This window comes from Polypterus senegalus, chromosome 6 (assembly GCF_016835505.1).
Source record: "Polypterus senegalus isolate Bchr_013 chromosome 6, ASM1683550v1, whole genome shotgun sequence".
NCBI lineage: Eukaryota > Metazoa > Chordata > Cladistia > Polypteriformes > Polypteridae > Polypterus > Polypterus senegalus.
In genome coordinates, this window is record NC_053159.1 from 189,518,959 (window position 1) to 189,540,738 (window position 21,780).

The 21,780-nt window shown below is 44.4% G+C and overlaps 1 protein-coding gene across 1 annotated transcript in view; it reads right to left on the bottom strand.

Annotated features, from left to right (window-relative positions):
- itga4 (integrin alpha 4) overlaps positions 1-21,780 on the bottom strand; it is a 191,297-nt gene that overhangs the window by 35,622 nt on the left and 133,895 nt on the right. Inside the window, exons 15-17 of the mRNA XM_039757752.1 lie at positions 19,559-19,713; positions 5,078-5,230; positions 2,604-2,680 (exon numbers count right to left, since the gene is read on the bottom strand). Of these exons, the coding sequence (XP_039613686.1) occupies positions 2,604-2,680; positions 5,078-5,230; positions 19,559-19,713 (385 nt within the window). The remainder of the gene's footprint in view (positions 1-2,603; positions 2,681-5,077; positions 5,231-19,558; positions 19,714-21,780) is intronic.

The following is a 21,780-nucleotide window of genomic DNA, read 5'->3' on the forward strand; positions in this document are numbered from 1 at the left end:
AGACTGACCGTCTCCTTTTGAGATTTGTAAATGGCCAACTTTGCCTGTCCAAAGGCAACATTCCCCATTTTACATTTAGGTTGATTCTCCTTATTCCCAGAAACACCAGGCAATGTAATTCTTTACATTTCTTTATATTCAATGTCATTGTCCACACGCCTGTGTGCTGTCCAAATCCATCTGTGACTCTGCTGATCCCACATTATCTGTCATTTCTCCTACTTTGGTATCATTCCTGGTCTTATTCAGGCTGTTTTTCATATTCCTGTCATATTATTTCTACACATCAAAAAAGCAGCAGCCTCAGCATTGACCCCTGCTGGACACCACTGTTAATATCACCTATTTTTTTTTAAATTCTCCTATGATTTGATCACATATACTTGACACATGTCACTTGAAAGGAAAAAAAGAAAAAGTGGGACTGGCAATACATGACAACAGCCAAGAAAGAGACAATGTGTGCCTCTGAGAGAAAGAAGTGAACCGAAATGATTTTAGTCAGACAAAGTCCTAGTCGTACTTGAACTTCAGGCTGAATTCAGAATCAGCAGCAACACTGTAGTCAATCAAGAAGCCCCAGTGGCTGATTGGCCATCCTGGAAGCAGTGGCTTGTGAGGCTGCCTGGTGTTCATCACAAGGCTTTTTTAAGAATATGAGAAGATGCCAGGGCAGTGTGGGGGACAAGGGCTGATGGGCAGGAGAAACTCGGCTGCAGTCCCTGCATTGCTCTGCCATTCTCTTCAAACACCCCCCGAACACCCCCACCCCCCCATCTCCACTCCTTTCACCTCCAAGTCACAGGCAGCTTTCTGGCTGATGCCACCGTTTCCATGGTACCACAGTGGCGATGGCCCCAGAGACGGGCAGCAGGTGCACTTCATGAGGGTGACAACTTACCACAAGGCCCCCTTTGTTGTGCTCTTTTCTTCATAGATGCTCATATTTCATCTCAGAAAAAAAAAGAAACTCAGCACTCCGGCAAAGCCTACAAAAGCAGAAAGGGTGGCCAGTGTTTTATTTTATTGCAATGCCACACATTAGGGTGGACAGCAATGCTGACAAGGGCTGGGAGCAAAACAAATGGCCGTGAGGAGGCAAATGGGAAATCCGCTGGCACATCAACACTAGCTGACCAATTAGGGGGTGGCAATCAGGAAGTCTGAAGACCCTGTAGTGCCTGGTCACCGGGGACAAGAGTGGATTGGGGGTCTCCAAGGCAATAAAAGGAAACCGATACAAAGCAAGTGCTGCACAAATAGCATTGGGCGGCTCTGCTGGACATGAAGTTCATGCACAATAACACAACTTGCTTACAACTGCTGTCCAGCTCATGTGCAGATATGGCCAGTATAGCGCCTTCACGTGGCCTGTCAGCCTCACCAGTCCTCACACACTTGTAGGCTTGACAGAGAATTTGGTTGGAATTATTAAAACGATAGATAGATAGATAGATAGATAGATAGATAGATAGATAGATAGATAGATAGATAGATAGATAGATAGGAGTGTCCATTCTGGTCAGACTGTGATTACAATGAACTGGTTACTCTGACCAAGGTAAAACTGGGGCAAGTCAACAATCAAGAATGACCAATGCAATGGTACAGGACTGGTCACCCTGAACAACAGTATCAATGAACTGGGACAAGTTAATAATCAAGAATGTCCACGTCAATGATACTGAATGACAGGACTGGTCACTCTGGCCATTGCTACTCTGAATCAGCATCATTGAAGTGTCACTCTGGACTGTTAAACTCATCCCAATTTCACTTTAACCAGACTGGCCAGTTCAGTGATACTGAAAGACAAGACTGACTACTGTGGCCGTTGATATTGTTGAGTCCATATTACTGAACTGGTCACTCTAGCTAAGGTGTAATTGGGATGAGTTAACAGTCCTGTCATTCAGTATCAATGAACTGGTCATTCTAATAAAGGTGAAACTGGGACAACAATCAAGAATGACCAATTTAATGATACAGGACTGGTCACTCTGGCCATCAGTATCAATGAACTGGTCACCCTTGCCAAGGTGTAATTGGGATGAGTTAACAGTTCTGTTATTCATTATCAATGATATGGCCATTCTGATCAAGGTGAAACTGGGATAGGTTATCAATCAAGAATGACCAATTAAATGATACAGGAGTGGTCACTTTGACCATTGAATTAGTATTATTGAACTGGTCACTCTGATTAAGGTATAACTGGGATGAGTTACCAGTCCATAGTGACCAGTTCAAAGGTACAGCACAAGTCACTCTGGCCAAGGTGTGCATGGGATAACTTACCATGCCTGTCATTCCGTATCAGTAAACTGATCATTCCAACCAAGGTGAAACTGGGACAAGTCAACAATCAAGAATGACCGATTCAGAGATAAAGTACCCAGTTACCTCTCAGATGGCGTCCTGCCCATCTTTATGAGCCACATTCCCCCATTCCCTTAATCCTGTCCAATAGATGGGCACCACTTTTGTGACAATCATTTGCTGGACAGGTAGGTTTTGGAAAAATTGTAGTCAAAATACAAAGAGCAGGTCTTCAAGTGCGCAGACTGGCATCATTGTGAATAAGGAACATGAGCTGTACTTACTGTGGCAGTGCAAACTCGGCATACACTTGCAGGTTGGCAGAGCAGTTTTCCCAGACACAGTAGCGAGCAAACATGGTCTGTGTTAAGAACAGAGAAGATGGAATCAGCATTTAGGCAGGGAGCGGGGCACACACTGGCAAAGTCTTCAGTTAGGCCTGAGGATGGCGTTGTTTTAGTATGCAGCACCAACTCGAACATTAGACTGGCATTTGTGACAGTAGTGTTGTCTTGATTATGGGATGCACTCACCTGATCATAAGTGACCACACTATTGTGCCGCTTTTGTCTTGTTCCAAGGAGTGTCGTATTCAGACCACCTCCAGCACACACACCTGGCCTTATGGGCACTGGAGGACCACAGATCTACTCTTTGTACCACAGAAGAGATCTGCTGATTTAAGCAATAGGTGTATAATGTCTCAGGGTCTCCCAGGTGGTAGTGTGTGCCTGGTGACCACAGTGGTTTTAATGTGACCCTCTGGGGTGCCTCTGCTCTTACTAACCAGACTTTGTATATGCACACTCCGTTATTGTCACACTCGTTTGTCTAAAGCACACTTCCCATTATCATTTATTGTAACTAGAAGATAACCTGGATATGATCTAAATGCTGAGTCCACCCTCACTGTATTATAACCACTCCCACTGCAATAAGAAGACACCCCCATATTATGACCTCTCACCCTATCATCAGACCACCCCACTATCATCAGACCACCCACTCTGTGCTACTGCCACTCCTCCTGGCATTAATAACAATAATAATAGTAATAACAATCATTTTATTTATAAAGTGCCTAATCCACCCCATTTGTTAAGGACTCTCCTACTGTCATCTGACCTCACCCCCTTTTGTTATGAACACTCTTACTGTCAAAGATAATGAACCCCATGTTATAACCCCTCCCACTGTAACCAGATAACCTAATGTGTTAAGGATACTCCCACTGTCATCAGACCACACCCCCTTATTCTAAATACTGAGTCCACCCTCACTGTATTATAACCACTCCCATTGCTATAAGACACACCCTGTATTATGTATGACCTCTCACACTACCATCAGATCACCCCACTATAATCAGACCACACTCTCTGTGCTATTGCCACTCCTACTGGCATTAATAACAATAATAACAGTAATAACAATCATTTTATTTATAAAGTGCCTAGTCCTCCCCATTTGTTAAGGACACTCCTACTGTCCTCAGACCACACCCCCTTTTGTTATGAACACTCCCACTGTCATAAAATAATGCACCCCATATTATAATCCCTCCCACTGTAACCAAATAACCTAATGTGTTAAAGTCATTAGACCACACCCCATTTTGTTATGGATGCTCCCATTGCTATAAAACCATGTCCCCAGTATTATTACCATTGTCACTGTCATCAAACCACCCTATGAGTTAAGGACAGTACCACTGTCATCAGACTATGCCCCATTTGTTACAGACACTTCCACTGCTATAAGACCACACCCATTTTTTTAATGACCACTCCTACTGTCAGCAAATAACACACCTCATATTATAACCAGTTCCACTGTTATTAGACCACCCCACATATAAAAGACACTTCCACTGGTGTCAGCCTGCACCCTCAATTGTTACGGCCACTCCTACTGTCCTACTGCCATCAGATAACAGAAGGCATCTTATGGGCACTCCCTCTGTCATCAGAACAAATCACTCTCACTGTCATCAGGCCACACACTCTTTTGTTATAGCCACTCCCACTGTCATCACACAACACATGACATGTTATGTCTACTCCTCCTCTCATCAAGTAACACCTCCTTTGTTATGATCATTCCTATTGTCATCAGATCATCCAATATGTTATGGCCATTCCTACTTTCATAACTCTGACTGTTTGCAGATCAAATCCTCATCTGTTATAACCCTGCACACTGTCATCATATAACCCCTTGTGTTAAGACCACCTTCACTATTATTAAACCACTCCCTCTCTATTATGGCCAAACCCATTGTCTTCAGAACATACCTCTACCTGCTGTGGTTCTGACCGCTTTCACTGTTATCAAACCACACCCACTGTACTTGGACCACACCCTCTGTATTCTGAGCATGCTCACTTTTTACAACATTTTGAATGACCCCTTTGTTCAGTTGGTGCCTTTTGGGCAGGTAGGTGTCATTAAGGTATGGCAGGGTCTCACCCTGGACTGGATGCCAACCCTCTTGAGGCACAAACATTAAAGCCTAGAAGGCTGACACATTTTGGAGTTTGAGTGGCTCACTCAGATGGCTGTGCCTCATAACAGATCATTGCCCCTTCATTCTACACAGTGCCTTTCTGACGTTACTCCCAAGTTTATAATTAATGCTCCTTATTTAACTTTCCATCTCCTTTAAGTACCATGACATTTAAGGCTTTGTGCTCATCACTCTCCTACAGGCCGTGGCCAGACAGGAAAGTGACCAAAAAGGAGTTCACGCCATGCTGACCTGATTCATGAGACGATGGTCCTGCCCCTCTCGCTGTTGGAGGATTGGCATAAGAGGAGGAAAGTGCTTGGCATTCTGGCTTTTCACAATGTGCTCACCAAGCTGGTAGGACACTTCAAAATGAATGGGGCTGAAGATGTCCCGGACTTCTTTCTAGAAAAAAGATCACAAAAGGACAACATCAGGTCACCTGTGCATGCAATAAGCAGTTTACTAATTGAATCAAAAAAGGCTGTGATGACATAGGGGGTCTCAGGCAGACTTGGCAAATCTCAGGAGAATCCGACCCAATACGGTCACATGAAGAGTGCCAACCCTAAACTTGGAAATGTCCTTTACTAGTGTAAGCCACATAATGTCTCAACACCCAGGTGACGTGCATGTTTGTAAGGGGTCCCAAAATTTTAAAGGACTACAGGCCCTGTGCCCACATTAGGAACACTGATCAGATTGTGGCAAACTCCTGCTGTCTACTGCACGAAGATGCAAGACCCATTCATGCATTTCATACACAGCAAAGAAATTGGACAAGATGGTGGCTGTTCAGAAATAGCAAGCCAGCTATCCATCCACTTTCTGAACTCACAACTTGAGTACAGGGTCATGGTGGGCTGGAGCCTACCCTGGTAGCACTTGGGAAAGAGGCAGGATCCAACTTGGAACAGGGCACCAAGCACACTGCAGGACACTCTGACTGATGCCCTCATGAATTATGTCATCGATTACAGTAAAATGGACAGGCGGGGTCCCAAATACAACAGAGATTAAGGGAAGACAGGAGGATAGGAAAGGCAGAGAAATACACAGAAGAAGAGTGACAGAAGAAGATGACAAAAAGATGAGTTGGCGCCGTGTACTATGGCCTTCTCTCACCCACTCTCTGGAGAACGGAAGATTGACAGGCATTCTACCAATGACGTTACGTCTGCTCCCCGCCCTCCTGGTCCCGCCCCTACCTGCCTGCCTGGAACCTCACAGGTTTGGATATTTTGAATTAGTGCTAAGTTGAGCTCTCGTCTGAAGAGATGCATCATTGAACATATTTTGACTTTACATCATTTGAAATTATACAGGATCACCAGGGTGTCTTTGACCTAGTTTTGTCTCCTCTTTACAAAAGATAGATAGATAGATAGATAGATAGATAGATAGATAGATAGATAGATAGATAGATAGATATGAAAGGCACCATATGATAGATAGATATGAAAGGCACCATATGATAGATAGATAGATAGATAGATAGATAGATAGATAGATAGATAGATGGATGAGAAAGACACTATATAATGATAGATAGATAGACTATGTAGTGTTTTTACACAGCCCTGCTGGAAACCTTGGGGGCCACCGGGAGTCGCTGTAGGGGGGCTCGTGGGCTCCTGTGTGCCCTATAACCCAGGAGTATGCCACGGTCACGTGACAGAAGGAACGACGTGCTCCCGGGTTGAAGAAAAGGACTGTTTACCCTGACCCAGAAGTAATAAGGAACTGTGGACTAATTAGGCAGGGACACCTCCGGGTCAGGGGCTATAAAAGGACTACGGGCCAGTCCAGACACTGAGCTGAGCTGGGAGGTAGAAGGGCGAAGTGTCTGGGCGAGGAGGAGAGAGAATATTATTGTGGTGTTTGATATATGAGTAGTGTGGAGTGTGCTTTGTGCACAGTATTGATAAATAATAAAAAGTCTTGGACTTGTATCCAGTGTCTAGCGTGGTACCTGAGGGTCCAAGGGAGCACTAGCGCCCCCTACTGCCACAATAGATAGATTGATATTTGGTATTGTAGGCAGTAATAGATGCACAGTAAATGAAGTGCACTATAGACTTTTTGCAGCACTATATGGCTGACAGATGGACAGATCTGAATTGCTGAATGTAACATTTCTATATAATTGGACGTTAAAGGCATTTATTTTATATGCAGATGGTAAATGAACTACAGTATTTAACAGGTAGAGAGGTACCCCGTCTTGTACAGTTTGGTATGTTATTTTAAAACACCTGCAGATTTTGTATTCATCGTCTTCACTCGAACGTCTTCTTTTCATAATGCTGAGTCTTTGGATTGGCACAAAGCAGCCAGGAGACACACGTACGGGGAGAATCCCACGACTTCAAGAATTTCATGTCAAGCAGTCCAGCTGCTTACCTGCTGGGAAACTGTACTGTATTTTGTTTTCCACCAGATTCGCAAACAGATAGATATGAAAGGTACGATATGATGCATGGGTGTCTTCCGGGGAGACTGTTCTTCAATTTGCCTTCTGTGCCTTTCAGTGGGCAGTGCCCGGGGAGGTCGATTTCTTCAACATGTCGTCAGTCCTTTCTTTCTTTTTCTTTTGTGCCAAGAGTGACAGCAGCTTTGCCGTGACATACACGTGCCCCTGCCGGCTTTGCCGGTATTCCTGCTTTTCCTGTGACAAATTCCCCGTGAGGAACTGATTAATCATGTAGATATGCAAATGAGATGCCCCTCTCCAGAACAGTCCGGGTCACGCTGGATTCATTTATCATGCTAATCTGATCCTGCCTTGATGGAAGAGGAGATTTACATGAGGATTTCACTTTTTTTTGGTGTGTGTGGGTTTGTCACCACTTTCGCAGAGTTGCCCAGCAGGTGAGCAGCTGGACTGCTTGACATGAAATTCTGGGAGTTGTGGAATTTTCCCCACGTGTGTGTCTCTTGGTTGTTTTGTGCTAATCCCAAGACTCCGCGTTATTACAAGACAACGTCGAGTGAAGGGGATGAAAACAAAATCTGTAGGTGTTTTAAAAAAACAAACCAATCTGTACGAATGGGGGCACCACAATGAGCCAGGATGGCACTTTAAACCCTCAGATCTGTCTAAGTGCATCACATGAAACTGGTATATCAGAGACAATAGCAAAGATTCAACTGGACTCTGCTCGCCGTGGTTAAGTGCCAATCAAAGACACAAAGTCAGAATCAAACCCAGATGGGACGCTAGTCTGTCAGTGGGCACACTCATTCACCCTCTCACACCAGGCCCCCTCACCAGCAGTCACCAATCAACTGACCTGCACTCACATGGTCGATATCTGGATTGGCATGTTCACCTTGTGTCTGTGTCCCAGCATGATCCCAGAATTTTTCCTTCTACCTAAAACCTGAAGATTATTAGTCTGGTCAGCCCGATTAGTAAACCGGGGGCATGTGTGAGGGGCAGCCTATCGCGTTATGAAATTCCCTCCTGGACTCGTACTGAGGTGATTGGTTTCGACTCCTCACAGCTCTGTAATGGGACTAATCGGGGTACAAAAATAGAGAGACAGAAGAATGCTCCACTCTGACCCTTGATGGCACCATAACTAAACAAATAGACATCTGTTTTGGGGCAACACTGGGCATTACGCCTAAACCAGATTTGTACCACTGAAGGCCTTCACCGTCTCAGAATGACTTATGCGCAGTCCTTGGCATTTTAGCTTTTTTATCTCACTGTTACTGCTAAACATGGCAGAAGACATCAGGGTCTGAACCTGGTGAGCCCACCAGGGCTGCATCATCTATGTTTGGGCAGCCCCTCAGAGAACACAGTGTGGGGATGGGAACGCAGAGTTCAGTGCTGTTTGGTCTCGCTACTATATTGTGCCTTTCACATCAGTTATTTACATAACTTCTCTCACGTTCATCAATCTATCTGTTATAATAGTACCTCTTTAATCCATCAATCTATTCATCTACCAATCTATTCGCTTAGTATATGGGGTCCTTAACCTCTGTCTATCTGTGATATAGTGCCTTTCATATCTAGCCATCTATTATATAGTCTTTCATCTATCTATCTGCCAAATGATGTACTTGACATATATGTACAGTATCTAATATGTAGTGCCTTGCATTTGTATTTATCCACCCACTTAATATATGATGTCTATCTGTTATACAACGTCTTTCAAATCAATCTATCTATTATATAGTGCCTTTCATAACTATGTATATGTCATATAGCATTTTTCATATTTATCCATCTGTTACATAGTGCCTTACAAATCTACCTATTGGCAAAATAGTGTCTTTCATATTTATCAGTTAATTACTGCTTTTCACATCTATCTATTTATCTATTATATAGTGCCTTTCAAATCTATCTATCTATTATAAAGTACACGACATATCTATCTATTATATAGTGCCTTTCACATTTATCTATCTATTATTTAGCCCCTTTCATATCTATCTATCTATCTATCTATCTATCTATTATAAAGTACATGTCATATCTATCTATTATATAGTGCCTTTCACATTTATCTATTTATTATTTAGCCTCTTTCATATCTATCTATCTATCTATCTATCTATCTATCTATCTATCTATCTATCTATCTATCTATCTATCTTATATAGTGTCTTTCTTTCCTATCTACCAATCAATCTATCTATCTACCTACCAACATTCAAACCACTGCCTTAATGACAATGGCACTGGCAATGGCAGGAGAATGCGCTATGCCACACTGCAAAAAATTGTTCCGGAATGGTTTGAGGGACATGACAAAAGACTCAAGGTGGTGACTTGGCCATCAAAATCCTCGAGCATCTCCATTGAGGTCCCGCCACACAACTTACAGGACTTAAAGGACCTGCTGCTAACATCTTGGTGGCAGATACCACAGGACACATTCAGAGGTCTTGTGGAGTCCACAACTTGATGGTTCAGCACTAAGAAGACCTTCATAGTATTAGGCAGGTGGTCTGAACGTTGTGATGTATAGTGTCTTTCATATTTATTCATCTATTATATGGTTCCTTTCATAGCCATGTAGATGTATCTGTTTCATTCTTTGCCCTTTACAGCATCTTAATTTTAGGATGCCGATGACGTCACAGATTCGGGTGTCACGGAGTGTGCCCTACAGTGGGCCTGCTACCCAGTCCAGCACTGGTTAGGTTTTTAAAAAATGTGCCTAATCTTGTCCCTACTGAGCATTCTGAGGTGACAGTTTTAGATGCCAGGGACCTCAGCCTTTCAAGTGAGATGCCTGACAGAGGAGTTCTACCCTGTTGTGCCAATGTCCTTTCATGCTGGGGTGCACGCACATCCTATGGGAAGCATCAAGATTGTCCATGCAGGTCCACAAAGCCACCAAACCGTTCTTCACCCTGCCCTCCCATAGCAGGATGAGCCGCCTGCAGACCACTCCTCACAGATGCACTGTTGACTCTTTTTCTACCCCGGGCACCACACAGGAATGCATACCACTGAAATGCCAACGTAACAAACAGCTTGAGGTTCTGACAACAACAACAATGGCACTCCTGATTAAATGAGTCCCCAGGTGTGTTGGGGGCGACAGGCGGCCCGCTGATTGTCCGTCCACATGTCCACACTTCCAATTTAGCGCGACAAGTTAGCTTTGACCAAATCGCATGTTATCTAATTCATTCTAATTTTCCGCCGGGTCTTTGTGGCATCTGCTGTGGATTACATTCATTACTGTAATTACCGATTCATTATTCCGGTCTAAAAATATAAAAAAAGCCGGCGCGTTCATCTCGAACAGCTTCATTAGCCGTCAGAAGGAATTGCGCCTCGGCCGACATCACTCCGTCTTCTGCGTTTGAATGATGAAAAGTTTACGGCGCTCGCCAATTAGGAGCACTTGCCAAACATCCTGAGGGTGTGAGAACATCTGGAGCTGCTTCTGAGCAAGATGCCGTACTTATTAGTCATCCCAGGCCGCTCCGAGGCAGCCATCACTAAATGCGGACTGACAAATCGTCACTCAAACCAACAGCAGCGGAGACGTCAAATGGATGTGCGCAAAACCCAAAAATCAATGAAAGGCAGGAAGACAAAGTGAAGCCCTCTAGTAGCGGCATCTCCTACGTGATAAAACGCAGGGCCCGTCATTCACTTCCCAGCATCCTTGGCATGGAGCTCAGTATGAGCTGCTGAGGCCACAGGAAAGCACGTGGCTCCACAACTCAATCCACGTATGACCCTGAATTCATCAGTTCACTTGTCGCTGAATCTGCGCTGCCCACCTGATATAAAAAGGCACCAAAAAATAAACCAAAGTGGACTGTGCCAGTGGCACTCATGCCCATTGTGAGGAACTGTCTTGAGAGATTGGAACTGGGGCACCTTCAACATTCATGCCTGGCACACCCTGCTAAGGCCCAGGCTATGGCTCAGAATTTCATCAAAGCCGATCAACCAGCTCCTCAACTCGAGACATTGTGCCTGTGACGGCATCTGGTCTGGATCCACGCTCCCTTGAACCCGACACGTCGGTAATAGAACCGGATGAACTGATGAAGACAGGGAGCAATCAAACTGAGCGAAGGGGTTGGTGGAAAATTGCAACAGTGCTTTTATTAAAAACAATCAGCGTCCAAATAAATAGTGCAGTGCTCAAAAATACCAAGTCAAGTTGGGGAACATGCACTGGTACAGTGCATTGCCGCACCCACTACACGTCGAAACAACTCGGGATCCCGGTTGGCAACCCCCCAGGCACACACGTGGTCCAGTCTGACCCTCCGGAAATTACCCTCTGTCTGCTACAGCCAGGTGTTACGTGGGCAACCCCTTAGCCTGGTCCAGACACTTGGGTCCCCAACAATGAGGATCTTATGAGCCGGATCACCCTCGGGGAAACTCACGCTCCCTCACAATGCGGGTAATGTGCCTCATTCGGGACTCCATGAGCAACCGCTCATTCGACACAAAGTCAAACCAATGGTACCCATAAATAAATAAATAATAAATAAATAATCAATCTTCCTCTTCTTCTTTCGGCTGCTCCTGTTAGGGGTCGCCACAGCAGATCATCTTCTTCCATATCTTCCTGTCCTCGTGATCTTGCTCTGTCACCCCCATCACCTGCATTTCCTCTCTCACCGCATCCACAAACCTTCTCTTATGCCTTCCCCTTCTCCTCTTCCCTGGCACCTCTATCCTTAGCACCCTTCTCCCAATATACCCCTCATGTCTCCTCTGCACATGTCCAAACCAATGCCATCTCGCCTCTCTGACTTTGTCTCCCAACCGTCCCACCTGAGCTGATCCTCTAATGTCCTTATTTCTAATCCTGTTCATCCTCATCACCCCCAATGCAAATCTTAACATCTTTAACTCTGCCACCTCCAGTTCTGTCTCCTGTGCCACCGTCTCCAGCCCATATCACATAGCTGGTCTCACTATTGTTCTGCAGACCTTCCCTTTCACTCTTGCTGATACCCGTCTGTCACCAATGTTCTGTTCTGTATATTGTATTGTATTGACCCCCTACTTTTGACACCCACTGCACGCCCAACCTACCTGGAAAGGGGTCTCTCTTTGAACTGCCTTTCCCGAGGTTTCTTCGAGAGTCAAGGCTGGGGGGCTGTCAAAAGGCAGGGTCTGTTAAAGCCCATTGCGGCACTTCCTGTGTGATTTTGGGCTATACAAAAATAAACTGTATTGTATTGTACCAATCACTCCTGACACTCTTCTCCACCCACTCCACCCTGCCTGCACTCTCTTCTTCACTTTTCTTCCACAATCCCCCATTACTCTGTACTGTTGATCTCAAATATTTAAATTCATCCACCTTTGCCAACTCTATTCCCTGTATCCTCACCATTCCACTGACCTCCCTCTCATTCACACCCATGTATGTTGTCGTGGTGGTCCTACTGACCTTCATAAAAAGGTTAAAAAAAATCCATGTGGTTAAAACCAGGCTAAAACGAGATGAAAAACTTGCAGCAGTCGTTGGGGTCACACCAGCCAAGCGCAGCTCCTTCCCATTCTCTCCAGCTCATCCAAAACGTCAGCCGCCACGCTCCTCACGCTACCAACCTGCCCGTCTTGGCTGCCTCTGCTGGTGTCTGTCAGACTGCCCGGGGATCGGTTGTCCTTCCGTCTTTCTTATCGCACACATAGTCGTCCCTCAGATCCCTAGGGAGGGCTCCACCTCGATTGAGCCCACTCCTCCACACTATCAGTGGGTGCAATTCAAGCCTCGAGTGCCACACAGGACCCCCTGACCGCGCTGACCTCTCTCTTTCAGCTGGCTGGCTCGTCTACTCCCTTTCACTGCCCCAATGCCACACTCTCGCTCTCCAAGCCTCTCTCTCTCTTTTTTTCCCCAATCTCCTGTGCCAGCCTGTACTTATACGGCTCTGTGGGCGCAGCGCCTCACGTGCAGGTGCGACTTTCCCCAATCACCTCATCAACTCCCCATGGCTGCACGATTGCACCCAAGGAGCCTGACACGGCCCTAAGGATTATTTCATAAACTGGCTTTTCCTACTGAGCCGCAGACCCACCTGTTATACCACAATGCCACCCTCTGCAGTTTGATTCAGGACGTCCTACCTGGCAGACCCAGCATGTGTGTGGACTGGCATCTTCCACCTCTGCCAGGGTACTGCATCAAACAAAGGATCCCAAGCCATGATATCAAAGGATGGAAGTGGACCTTGAGTTGCCACGAAAGCTTGCCTATTGTAATCTTTTTAGTCAGCCAATCAAAGGGGTCATTTGGCATGACTTCTCGCTACATCCATAATGGCTAATACGGTACAATCAGTTTTACTTGAATGGATGTCTCATCACTAATAATAGGCTGGGTGGTTGCACTGGTTAAACGGTCCATGATTATGCCGTGTTATCCATTCCACAAAAACAAAAAAACAACAGAACAGCACAGTTCTGACTGATGGGAATTGTAGTCCATGTGCAGGCAGGGCTACAAGTCTGCAGAGAAAATTAAAATATGTGGAGATGGCGAGTTTTAAATACACAAAACACCATTCTTCCTAGGCTAATGATGTAAATTTCACTTAATCGTGAAATAAGCTTCACAATTTTATTTTTGCAAAGCCAAAGTCAAGCAAAATGACATCTTTTATTGGCTAATTAAAAGCATTACAATATGCAAACTTCCGAGCTTCTTCAGGCAAGATGTAGTGTAACTTTTTAGTTAGCCAATCAAAGGAGTCATTTGGCTTGACTTCTCACTACATCCATAATGGCTAACACAGTACAACACCCTAGTACTGCAAAGCCAGACACAATCAATTTTACTCGAATGGCTGTCTCATTACTCATGATAGGCTGGGTGGTTGCACTGGTTAAACGGTTCATGATTATGCCATGTTATCCATTCCACAAGAACAAAAAACAACAGAACAGCACAGTTCTGTTGACAGATGGGAATTGTAGTCCCAGCTACAAGATTGGAGAGGAAATTAAAACAACCCCCAATATTTTAAATACACAAAACACCATTCTTCCTGGGCTAATGACATGAATTTCACTCGTCATGAAATAAGTTTCACAAGTTTATTTTTGCAAAGTCAGATTGGCTGACTAAAAAGATTACAACAGGCAAGCTTTCAAGGCAACTCAGGCCCCTTCTTCAGGCGAGATGTAATGAGTTGCCTCGAAAGCTTGCCTTTTTAGTCAGCTAATCAAAGGGATCCCTTGGATCTTGGATTGCGAGCAAAATTCATTCCGGAAATGTGCTTGTAAACCAAAGAATTCGTATAACAATGCGAATTTCCCCATAAGAAATAATGGAAACGCAAATGATTCGTTCCACAACCAAAAACTATTCAAATAAAAATGATTAATCTATACTAATAAAAGGCAAAGCCCTCACTCACTCACTAATTCTCCAACTTCTCGTGTAGGTAGAAGGCTGGCTCATTCCTTACAGCTTACTTACAAAAGTTAAGCAGGTTTAATTTCGAAATTCTACGCATAACGGTCAACAACGTCCACCATGTTAAACTTTCTTATTTATGGCCTCATCTTCACGAAATTTGGTAGGTGGCTTCCCTGCGCTAACCGAAACCGATGTACGTACTTATTTCGGTGGTATGACGCCACTCTCAGCCGCTATATTGAACTTTCCAACGGTCTTTGTTACTTATGGGCCCATCATCAAGAAATTTGGTACGCAGGTTCCCAACAATAACTGAATCCTACTTACGTACATATATACGTCCATAGCCTGCAGCTCGGTCGCCGTGTGAGGCGACGTTGGGTCACCCATCCCAACGCCTCCCACCTGGTTGGCTGCCTGCCTATATAAGACCGTCCGTCGCTCCAGTCTCTTCATTCCCTTCCTTGCTTCGCCACGGTATTCACGTCTCCCTGCTGATAACTACAGCCTTTTTATTTAATCCACAGCTTCTCCGCTGTTTTATTGTTCATTTATTACGATTATAGTTATTGTGTAGGTATTTTAGACTTAGTTTACATTGTTCAGGTACACATTTCCTTTATCGTTCCAACCGTACCCCCATTAACATGTGTGGATTCAGTTGTAGAAGTGGAAGACGCGGTGCACTATCTGGTAGAGTTTCTCCACACTCTGAATCCTCCAGGTACTCCTGAGCATAATCTAATTTTGAAGGTTGGGGCACCAATAATGTTACTGAAAAACTTACAGCCACCAAAACTTTGTAACGCCACAAGAGTTCAGGTCACGTGTCTGCAAAAGAATGTAATTGAGGCAACTATTTTTACTGGCAGTTGCTCAGGGGAGAGAGTTTTTATTCCTCGCATCCCCGTTATACCCTCTGATCTCCCATTTCAATTCAAATGCCTCCAATTTCCAGTAAGGATCTGCTTCACAATGACAATTAACAAGTCTCAGGGACAGACCCTACAAAAGGTTGGCATTGATTTGAGGCAAGATTGCTTTTCACATGGCCAACTGTACGTTACATGCTCAAGAGTAAGCTCAGCGCACAGCTTGGTCATATTACAACCGGAGGGCCGAACTCACAATGTGGTATACAAAGAGATCCTTAACAAATAATTATTGGTATATTTTCCCTCAGTTTAAAAAGGTTTACTTTTCACCTTAATAAAAATTTAAAGGCAGTACTTCGCTGCTGCGAAGCGCGGGTATTTTGCTAGTACAAAATATAAAGTAAAAATACATCAAACAAATTAACTTGCACTTTACCTTTTAAAAGAATTGTGGCTGGTGTAAGGGAGACAAGAGAGAGGAGGGTTATTATGTACGACGGCTTTCACTCTGACTAACGGAATCCCTGCTATCTGTCACCTCACTGGAATCTTTTTCTTTTTTTGCGACTTTAACAGGGAGCCTCTCCAATGACAGTTGCTTTGCCTGAAGAGTCGCTACACTTGGACACAAAATAAAAAAAATCTATACAGACTGTAAGGTTTCTAAACTCTTCTGGGATTCCACCCCACAGGACGACACGTGGAACAGCGTTCCGAAGCAACCGCAGGCTCCCTGCGTTGTAGCAGTTTGCCGTAAAAGGGAATCCGAAAAGATGGCAGACATGCTATAAGCACCTGCCGTCGATGGGTGATACAAGGAACATTCTAAATGTGCAGGGCACAGTATAACCTGACCCCGATCCTGCCTGATTGCTGTGTCTGTGTATAGGCGAGTGGCAGTTCCCACTACAATAAATAAGTTTGCTGTTCCTGTTTCAAGCTGAATAAAAACTGGTGTTGCTAAAGTACTGAGAATCAGCTTTGTGTTTTGGGGCGCAAGATAGGGACTCACACGTCACAACACACACACACGTGGTCACCATGCTATAGTAAACAGTAAACGCTTGTACAGATATTGACTATACGAGTGAGGCACGCCGACTGAGACGTAGCATGGGAGACGATTACCCACAATCCCGCAGCGAGGGACAAAGAAGAACCATCAGCTCAGTTGTGATCACGTGACGCTCGGCAGACAAAGCGTAGACGTACTACTCGTATTGCAAGACCTCGCTCGTTTATCAAGTTAAAATTTATTGAAAATTTTAGCTCTTCTTGCAAAACATTTGTAGACCAAGTTACTCGCAATCCAAGGTTTTACTGTTAATTATGCAAATCAGTTGATGGGGCCCCATGACTGCCATGTAAGCAACCTGACAGGGACATGGAAAGAGACAAGTGGAGACAACTCACGCAGGCTAATTAATAAAAGAGAGGAGGTCTACCCCGTGGTCTCATGATCACACAGTTGCTGTGTATTATTCCAATTTAAGTTACGCCAGAAAAAGATTTTTCATCAAGAGCTTCTTTCAGGATTTTATTTGCAGTGCAATCCAACATTAAAAGAAGCAAAGGGTATCCTTTAGTGTTATTTTCCTCTCTTTATGTTAGAATTACAGCTGTATCACTATGGAGGGACATAGCTTTTTAATGTACATATTGTGAGGGTCGCCCATGGTGTGGAAGGACAGGGGAAGACAGTTTACGAAGGGTTTTGTCTTCCCTGGAATGCTAGGTGGAAGCCCTCTTGGGTTACAGTGCCACCCCAGATTCCCACAGGGCACACTGAGAATTGGCGTTCACTGGCTCTGCCCTGTTGGGTTCTTTGGGTGCTGCCGGAGGGGTGCTGAAGGGACTAGTGAGCCCTGTTTTGTCAGGGTCCTGCCTCACCAGGAAGTACTCCCAAACCAGTCTCGGGGCACCAGAAGTACTTCTGTTTTTTAGAAAAAGAAGCAGCCTGTCTCAGCTCGGACAGCTACAGCGCCACCAGGGGGCCATAATATATATATATTGTGAGCTGGGGGGCTGATCGCACCCTCAGAGGATACAGACACTCTGGGAAAACCCCTGAAACAGTTGACAGTCTACACTCACATTGCTCCTTACCTTACTTGTGCTATAACACGTGATAAACCTCTCGCACGGTACTCTGCATACTTAAAAGCCTTGTACAGCGCCTGTCAGCTTTGGAATTGATTGTTTGTGCTTTCTCTCTTTCTCTCTGACATTTTCTGCTCCTGACAGAACTGCATCTCTGTCTTGTCATGGAGTTTAAACCTTTGAAAAAGAGACAAATGTTCGTTTGCAGTGTCTGAATAAAGTTCATGTCTCTACAACCTCCTGTGTTTCTGTGCAAATCTGTGACCCAAGCATGACAATACATACATTTTGGTTTAGTAAAAACCCGCAGTCTCTAATGAACATATTCCCAGAGAGCAAACGCCCCCTGCTGGATTCACTTTCGCTGCCTGAACAGCATACTGGGAAAAGGAGGAGTAGTCGTAATGTTATGAATACATCAGTGATGCTGTAATCGATCAGCTGTGGATCGTAAGTTAAATGGTTTTCACTCCAAATGACTCAATCAATAATCAGCAAATTGGCTGATCTCAATAAACCATTTTATCGGTCTCTACTTTTGTCAGCTTTACAGTCATTTAGGTGTTGTGCTTCTTTACTCGAAGTATTACGGTACATGAAGAAGTGCACATGTAGTTTTGTAACTAGAATTTTCTATAAAAATATAGAGCTAAACAAAATGGAGAATGCGCCCGAGTAGAACATGGCAGGGTCCGAAACAGGCTAGCGGAACAACAAGGAAAATGCCACCTACTCCAGAAAGTACACATTTTTAAAGATAAGTAGGGGGCTTCACTCCGTGCTCGCTTCGCCAAGTCTCCGAATTAAAGTTTAAAGCCAAACAATATCTACATCCTTCTGTCATATCACCCATGTCCATATGTTTGATCTCTTTTCAATTTTACCTTGTCGTCAAAATCGCATAGAATTTTGATTGCGTTTGGAATTACATCGTGACAACACAATATATAACAGCCTGTGAGTGAATATCGTTTCTTTCTCTCTACACAAACTGTGTCTGACAATAGCATTCACACAAATGAGAAATGATTGAGCCGTGGGCGTGGCTGTAAATGTTTTAGACGTGGGCGGGACTTTTCCAAATCTCTTTGCATAAAGTCTTGTCTGACGGGGCTTGAAATTTTCTCTCGTGGGATTTCACTTTCACCAAACAACAAATCTTTTAATCTCGCAGATACGTCTATTCATTGGGAAGAAACACTACTTTTCCCTGATGGCAACACAAATTAAACGATCTACAAGTCTCTGACTTAAAGTTTAAATCCGAACAATATACTTGATCTCTTATTGCTCTTCCATTATTTCACCGTTTGTAAATTTCCGTTTGTTAGTGCTAATGCGATCTTTACTATCATTTTCTTGAGACTTTCAAATTTTAGTTCTTTCATTATCGCTAACCTGCTCTGCATGTGTTTCACGCCATAGTTTTTGAATTCTTTATGACGTTCTATTTTATTATCTACTCTTTGTCTTTTATTTCCGGCCCCGGGAGTAGCTAAATCTCTTGGCACAAAGTCTCGTCTTGCGGGACGTGAAAGTGTCTCTCTTCAAAAGATCACATCTCATCGCAGGATAAAAAGTCTCGTCTCTCAAGATTTTTTTATTATAATAGAGAGACAAATTGCACTGAACATACCCTGGAAAAAATGTGAATTTGATGACTAAATTTGTGCTTGCTATAAACATTTTAACAAGTAAAATTATTGAAATGAGTTTACTGCATATTTAATGTTCGTAGATGAGAGCCGTCTGCTAGGGAATGGATGGCAGACACCACTGCTTGCCCGTACAATCAACGTTTAGCACGTCACCAACAATGACACAAACAGGACACACACCATCCTCTTGATTCTACCTGATACAAATAACAGACTTACCCTCATGAACGCCTGGTGGGTCACACATGTCAGACGATTGTGCTGGACATGGATGCTTCCTGTGGTGCTGTTGCTGGTCCCATTTCCCAAAAAGTAAAATCTAAACGGGAGGTCTTTCTTCCGAAGGACGTCGGACGTCACGTTATACAGCAAACCTGAAAGAGAAATGAAGATGGCAGCTCTGTCAAACACTATGGGGTGCAAGCAATTCATTTTTAAAGCATCGGTGGAAACCTGTGATGAATGGCCTGTGCCTGAAAACCAGAATTCAGCCTAACCAGCCAATTTCTGGGTTATATGGTGTACTTACTGCCTTCAACAGACCACATTTCAAAGCAAGCTGCAACACAATACAATGCCAGCTGAGGTCAGAAGACAACCAGATACCACTCAATTAAATGATGCTCTTTTACGATAAAGGTGCATGAAGCTGGTTTAAAATGAAAAGTCGTTGAAGAGGCAAAAGAAATTGGTAACTGCGCTGCTGCAACAAAATTCGATGTGTCTGAGAAACTGGTGCGAGATTGGAGGAGGCAAGAAGATGTAAAAAGAAAATTTAAGTGTCGTATTTTTGAACGGGCTGTGATGGACGGCCAGGACCCATGCCCGGCCAGGACGCCCCTTTAACACTACATCCGGGGGAGCAGTCATGAGATTCACGCAGCATCCCCCGGAACACTTGGTGGCGGCCACCCTGGGTTGCATCGGGGCCACAATTTTGGAACACCGGAGCTCATTCCTGTTGGGAAGCTGCACGGCTTAAAGAGCCCGTCTGGGCGGGAGCACAGCCACACCCGGAAGTGCAGCCGGAAGTAAGTCAACGAGCACCTGCAGCACTTCCGGGTGGGCTGTAAAAGGAACACTCCGGGCACCAGAGTCGGGAGGAGGAGGACAAAGCTGCCTTGGAGGAGTGAAGGAGAAAGAAGAGTGTTTTGTGGTGTTGTTTTTGTCATTGTGGTTTTGGGAAATGTGTTGTGCCCCACAGGTGAAGAAAATAAATCTTTTTGTTCATTTTTACGTGCTTCTGGTGTCAGTCTGTGTCGTGTCGGTGCCAACAGAGCACTTATAAGTCAGGGTCTAATTTTATCATCGATTTTTCCGGGTTTCAAGACCCAACTTATACGTGAGTATATATGGTAGTTAGAAGTTAAGCAAAATGACACTTAGCCAATAAAAGGTGTCATTTAGCTTAACTTCTCACTACATCCATCATGGCTAACACGGTACAACAGCCTAGTACTGCTGTCCTGACTTGTTAACTGTAGGCCTGTTTATTCACCGCAGGAGTCTTCCTCATTTATACTGGTTACTGCCTGCATTCCTGTGTAAGTGCAGCGTTACAACAACTGGCTGATCAGATAACGAGCACAGAGCAAAATTATCCAACCTCCCTTTTGATTATTTGAGGGGATTTGAATAAGGCACATACAGTGCCCACCCAGAGACAGAAGCCCACTGGACCACTGCTAAAGCACTACTATCGCACAGTCCCCCCGTGCAGCTTTAGGTTTCTCTGGCCCCTCTTTGATTCATGTGCTCCCCACCTATAAGAGTATAAGTTCAAATCTGCTAAACTTGTGAATAATATGGTGAGAAGGTGTGCTAATGAGGTAAAGTTGGAGCTGCAAGCCCGCTTTGACAGTACAGACTGGGATGTCTTTGAAGATACTGCTGCTAACTTAGATGAACTGGCAGACACGGTAACATCTTACTGTATGTTAGCTCCTGTGAAGATATGTGTGTGTCTCCACCGAGACCTGGTTAAAACTGAACAATAGTAAACTGTGGCTCACTGCAAAACTCAAGCAGCTATGTCATGCTGAGGAAGTCAAGCCTATAGAAGCGGGGACAGAACACTCTTCAGACAGGCAAGGGACACACTGACAAAAGAAAATCAGTTTGGCTAAAAAAGAGTGTCATACACGTGCGCATGGGAGGCAACTAAAGGTCTGAGTGAGAGTAATTCCACACCAGACCAGGGGGTAGCAGAGTGCACTGACCATTTATTTCACTTTCATTCATGGGAAATTTCACCTGGCCCTGATGTTGGCAATGTCGATAACATCACTTCCGGTTTCCGGACAGAAAGACGTCACTTCTGGTTTCCGGACCCATGGATGATGTCACTTCTGGTGGAGAACGCATGAACCAAGAGACTTCCGGTTCCGGCCCTTCTGATGACGTCACGTCCGAGTCTGAGCCTATGGAAGAGGACCTTTCCG